This window comes from Mytilus californianus, unplaced genomic scaffold (genome assembly GCF_021869535.1).
Source record: "Mytilus californianus isolate M0D057914Y unplaced genomic scaffold, xbMytCali1.0.p SCAF_7, whole genome shotgun sequence".
Classification (NCBI taxonomy): Eukaryota; Metazoa; Mollusca; class Bivalvia; order Mytilida; family Mytilidae; genus Mytilus; species Mytilus californianus.
In genome coordinates this window covers 28,924,354-28,930,353 of record NW_026262723.1, presented here as the reverse complement: position 1 = coordinate 28,930,353, position 6,000 = coordinate 28,924,354, and the positions used below count along the sequence as shown (strand labels likewise).

General features: G+C 33.7%; 1 protein-coding gene across 1 annotated transcript in view; it reads left to right on the top strand.

Moving 5' to 3' along the window:
• Positions 1-2,198: 2,198 nt before the first annotated feature.
• LOC127709674 (uncharacterized) overlaps positions 2,199-6,000 on the top strand; it is a 36,361-nt gene continuing 32,559 nt past the window's right edge. The window contains exon 1 of the mRNA XM_052215310.1: positions 2,199-2,643. Within this exon, the coding sequence (XP_052071270.1) occupies positions 2,334-2,643 (310 nt within the window). The 5' untranslated portion in view covers positions 2,199-2,333. The remainder of the gene's footprint in view (positions 2,644-6,000) is intronic.

Here is a 6,000-nt window from a genome sequence, read left to right as displayed (position 1 = left end):
GCGGATCCAGAACTTTTTATAAGGGTCCCACTGACTGCCATAAGAGGGGGCCCGCTACAGTCATTTTTTCCACGAAAGGGGGGCCCCCCAACCCCTGGATCCGCCTATGTTGACAAAATTTTTCGTATAAGGTGGAATATGTTTTTTTTTGTAGAAGTCTACACTGCACATTGAAAGAATCATTTTCACAAAACTCGTTGCTTATTACTAACTACACAAGTATTGTATGAAAATTTTGACTCATTTCAATCTCTTCTCAAATGGTTATGCAATGGAAATTTCTACTCAAGGAAATTAACCAAACATGTGCGTTTCTTTAGTAGTTGAGTATATATGATTCTCATGTATCATAGATTGAATGGATTAAGGCTTTATACAGTATTTAGAAAATGAATGTAAGTTGAGACGGTTCTGATATTTAATAAGTTTCATATTGATCAGAAACTGAGATTGAATAGATTTTTTTGTAGCAATTAGGACTTTATAGCAAGTCATGAGAGTTCAAGACTATGGTACAATGTATATATCTAGAACTAGCTTGAAGTAGTTTTTGTTTCAGTAAGGAATGTAGCAATTATATGTAATTGTTACTAAGGTTTTTAATAGCATACCTATAATTCTATTCAGGGTAAGTCTGTACACACATAAAATACATTTTAAATGTTACAAAAAAGACTAAATATTTGTACATATAGTTCTTCCGACACGCACGCGGCAATTAGGAATAAGACCAAAGACTGTTAGAGTAACAGAGAAAATAATGTGCCTGAGTAGGGCGATATGCCTTCCTGTTAAAAAAATGAATGTAAGTTGAGACGGTTCTGATATTTCATAAGTTTCACATTGATCAGAAAGTGAGATTGAATAGATTTTTTTTTGTAGCAATTATGATTTTATAACAAGTCATGAGAGTTCAAGACTATGGTACACTATATATATATATATATATATATATATATATATATATCTAGAACTAGCTTGAAGTTGTTTTTGTTTCAGTAGTTATCCCGTGAGCTATCACGTTGAATATCCAACCCAGCATGCTCGTTTCTAATTAACATGTTTTCGTCTTGAATAGTAGATAATGAAATATTTGCCGCTGGACATTAAGCAGCATATAATCCACTAGTAATCTATGTTTCTAGTTTCTAAGCATGATGTCTATATACTATTGTGTGTGGACTGCTAGTCCTTCATTGCATAGTCTGCACAGTAACCGATGTTTGGCATCAGTCTTTTTTGTCTTTTTGTTGATGGGCTGTTGTCGCATTGACCTTTGCTTATGTTTTGCTGAAAAAACAACCCGTATACTTTTTAATTAGTCAATAAAAAAATAGTAGCATCATACATTATGCAGTCATATCTATAATTAAACAAAAAATCTGCTTGAATTACTTCTGAACTGATTAGTCGGATAATTAGACTCGCTCTTTATCAAATGCCCGACCTAAACTTCAAAGTAAAAAAAGGAAACCATCTGTTGTACAAATCACAAAATACATTTAAGTGTTATTTATTTTCCTCTTACTACTGAGCATTTGTATTGAACACTTTAGCTGCAGTCTACTGACAATGAATCAAACGTTAATAAATATTGTTTATCTTTTAAACATATAGATAAAAGTAATCTATGTTCCTATAAATATATTTGTTCGTGCTTTAGGTCCCAACAGAATCTTAGACGCGATCATTTGGAAATTGTAAGTTTTTTTATTGGCGAATATCAATTTTCGCAGATATAAGTGTAAACAAAAACAATTATGTATAGTATTACATGTATATTCATTTGATTAGTTACGTCTATAGGCATTGCATGTAAATGTTCATCAGTACTGCTAATAACTTATATATCATTCTCTCACCTAAAGCTTATTGCAATATCATAATATAGATATGAACAATATTATATTTTGTTTTTCCAGGAATATTGAGTCGCTCAAAGCTATTGATTTACTTCTTGGTATTCCAAGCTAAACGCACAAATCATCTTCAAAGAGAAAGCAGCTTTGTCTCAACAATGGATTATATTTTCCGAATTATCCGATTTTTCACCCGAGGCGCGGAATCATATTAAATACTAGTTGATTTACTTTTTTATGCTATAAGTAAAATAGTTATTTTTTTTCTGGATGATAAATAGAGAATTAGAATACAGTAAAGAGATCAAAATTAGAACTAATTCGGAAATGTGAAATGTTTGTGTGGACCTTGGACGTCTGTAATGACCAAATGTTTAAGTAACCCCGTTAAATGATAAAATTTATACATTTTTTTTTATACCAACGATTCAGTATTATTGGTTACCAGGACAATACATTTAAAAAAAAACTACAATGTACCTTTCTCCTTTAAATATTTGCTACACCAACGTCGAAAATCAATCCGAAGATTTACTTACAGAGACAGATTTAGAAAGAAAAGTTAAAAGTTACAAGGATAAAGGACAGATTCCAAAATTACAAGTATTTTATAAATGTGGACGTTATTTTACGCTTAACAATGCAGAACTCCGAGTGTGTCGAAAATTACAAAATGATGGGTTTTGTCATAGGATCAAAGTAGAAAAAGTACCAGTCAAACGAATTCCGAAAGGTATTCTCGATACAATGGAGGTTCCAGAAACAGATTGTCCTTTTACCAGGGGTAAGTACATGTTTTCAAATCAGATGAATTCAAAAAATTATATTCTTGAAGATAAGATTGCCAAAACCAGACAATTTGTTCGGGGTTACAATTTTAATTTCAGTGTATCCGTTCACAACGTACATTACAAATAAAAACAATACCAAAAGGGAACCTACTTTTGTAAAAACCGGACCAAGACACTGCGGCACAGGGTTATTCGTCTCTATCCATTAGGGTCTCTCTTGGTTGTCTAGAGAGAAAATACACAACCTAACTGCACGTTATAACCTGTACCTGGATAGTGCCACACTCCATGCATCAAAGATGCTTTTCCAGCACCTATAACCTGTATCTGGATAGTGCCACGCTCCATGCATCAAATGTGCTTTTCCAGCACCTATATATAACCTGTATCTGGATATTGCCACGCTCCATGCATCAAAGGTGCTTTTCCGGCACCTATAACCTGTATCTGGATAGTGCCACGCTCCATGCATCAAAGGTACTTTTCCAGCAACTATAACCTGTATCTGGATAGTGCCACGCTCCATGCATCAAAGGTGCTTTTCCAGCAACTATAACCTGTATCTGGATAGTGCCACGCTTCATGCATGAAAGGTGCTTTTCCAGCACCATTTGTAAAGAGTAGGTTAATTATTTGAAGCTATCCACCTTAATATATGTTCATTGTGGCAGTCACCCCCTTTTCTGTGTTCCGTATTGGCCATCCCTCTGTAAATTATTTCCGTTTCATGCTCATTTCAAAGATTGGGGGGATTCCTCATTTCCGTATTCTTTGATTCTTAGGTATTTTTTCTTTTCTATATATTTTTGTCCAATATTGTCTATTTACTTTTAAGACCCAGATTATACTCAATTTCTAATTGTTTTACTATTTCTCTCTGGTCCATATTTGTTTTGCCATTAACATCTAAAAATGAATTATGTAAACCCATTAGACCCTAAGATATATTCTTTTTGTACCGCTTTGAATTAGAAAACCATCAAATTAATCAAAGCGTCAAAATAAGAAATTAAATCTGTATATTGATAAGTGAACAAACACACTTGCACAGCAAAACTCTTGTAACAAAACACAAAGCACTTGTTACAAAACAGAAAACACTAAGTCTTGAAACGAACAGAAAACACTTGGGAAAAACACAAAACAAATGTAACAATTGGTATGTTGTGATGCTGATTTTATACAACAAATTTAAACTTAATTTAAGTTTTGAAAAAAAAACCTTCGAGATGAAAGCAGTCGATAGAATTAAGGACAATGAGGTCCATTTTATAGGTGCTTAGGGGCAACCTTTTCAAATTTCAGATAGTAAAGAAAAATTGTAGAGTAAAGAAAAAAAATAAATGAGCCTTGATTTTTCGACATTGTACAGTGTCAAAGCATGTGATCCTTTAGCAAAATGTGAAAATTAATAACAATTTTCGAATATAAGAATAAGGAGATGTGGTATGATTGCCAATGAAACAAACGTTCAAACGACGTAGATGAAAGCAGGTACTGGTCTCTTTCCTTAGAATACTTCAGGAATCAATACATATTCCTCTTTCACAAAAAGTAAACAAGGCAAGTAGGAGGATTGAGATATCACAAAACATGTTTAACCCCGCCGCATTTTTGCGCTTGTCCCAAGCCAGGAACCTCTGGCCTTTTTTAGTCTTGACTGTTTTTTTTAATTTTGGTTCATTTATATGTTTCGGAGTTTATTGTGACGTCCATTTTTGTTGAACTAGTATACATTTTTGTTTAGGGGCCAGCTGAAGTCCTCCTTCGGGTGGGATATTTTCTCTCTGTGTTGAAGACCCATTGGTGCCCAATGGGCTGTGTTCTACTCTTTAATCGAGTTGTTGTCTCTTTGACACATTCCCCGTTTCCTTTCTAAATTTTATTTGAAACAAAAACAATACATTTCGCTTACAAAGAAAAATATTCAAGTTATAAGGATCTGGATGGGATTTACAGAATATATCTTAGATCAAATGTATTCGTTCAGTTATGTTCACTTGTGTAATATGTCTTTTGATTGAGTTAAGCCATTTCAATTGATATTTTATAGTGTGTCTTTCTATGTTGTGATGTTACACTATTGATCAGATAAGGGTGAAGGTTTGTTACCATTAAAACGTTTAAACCCGCTGCAATTATTTGCACCTGTCCTAAATCAGAAATCTGATGTTCAGTAGTTGTCGTTTGTTGATGTGGTTCATAAGTGTTTCTTGTTTCTCGTTTTTAATATAGATAGACCGTTGGTTTTCCTATTTGAATGGTTTAACTCTAGTAATTTTTGAGACCCTTTATAGCTTGCTGTGCGGTGTGAGCCAAGGCTCCGTGTTGAAAGCCGTACTTTGACCTATAATGGTTTACTTTTATAAATTGTGACTTGGATGGAGAGTTGTCTCATTGGCACTCATACCTCATCTTCTTATATCTATATATACAAATAAAGATCAGAGAATACAAAAGGGGAGGAACCCCCATCATGACCCCCTTATATGGATATCATTACTTCATTCTGGTGACAAATATTTTTAATTTTTGAGAAAAATAATGTGTAAAATCATGTTTTCCTTTCCAATTGTGCTGGTGTTTTGCTATTCGGTTTACACACAATTCAAGATATGTATGTTGCTATTGGTACAAAAACTGCTGAACCTTCTGGAGCACCCAAGATTACTCCTGTTTGTGTGGGGTTATTTTGGAAACATTTTGTCGTTTTCTATTCTTATTTTTGTTTTGTTTTTCGGTTGGAGGGTTTTGGTTTCCCTCGTGTTATATTCTCCCTCATTTATGAGACAGTGAATTTGTTTTTATATACACTAATGTTCAATAGAAAACAGAGTAGGCGCATTCTTTGTTAAGCACCGAAGCCTTCTTAAAAAACTCGCAAACCAAATAAAAAAAACAAGAATAAAACAGGGATTCTAATAAATTAGAAGTTGACGCTAGTACCACATGTGGAGCAGGATCTACCCCTTCCAAAGCACACGAGATCACCACGGGTTTTGGTTGGGTTAGTGTTGCTTACTTAGTCTTTGTGTTTTTATGATGTGTTTTGTATACTGTAAATTCAGAAATTATAACGTGCATTTATTATTGCAATTGTTTAAGACTGAACTAAAATGCGATGCCAGGAAAAACTTCATACAGATATATATCCGATATCAGAATCTCCTATTATTTCGATTTCAGGAAAAGCTTCATACAGATATATATATCCGATATCAGAATCTCCTATTATTGCGGTACTTACTCTGACAGTCGTCTTGTTTGCATTGATAAAAACCTCGCAATAAATTCTGGATTTACAGTACTGCTGTTTGTCTTTTTACAATTTTTCGTTTTTTGCTATGGCA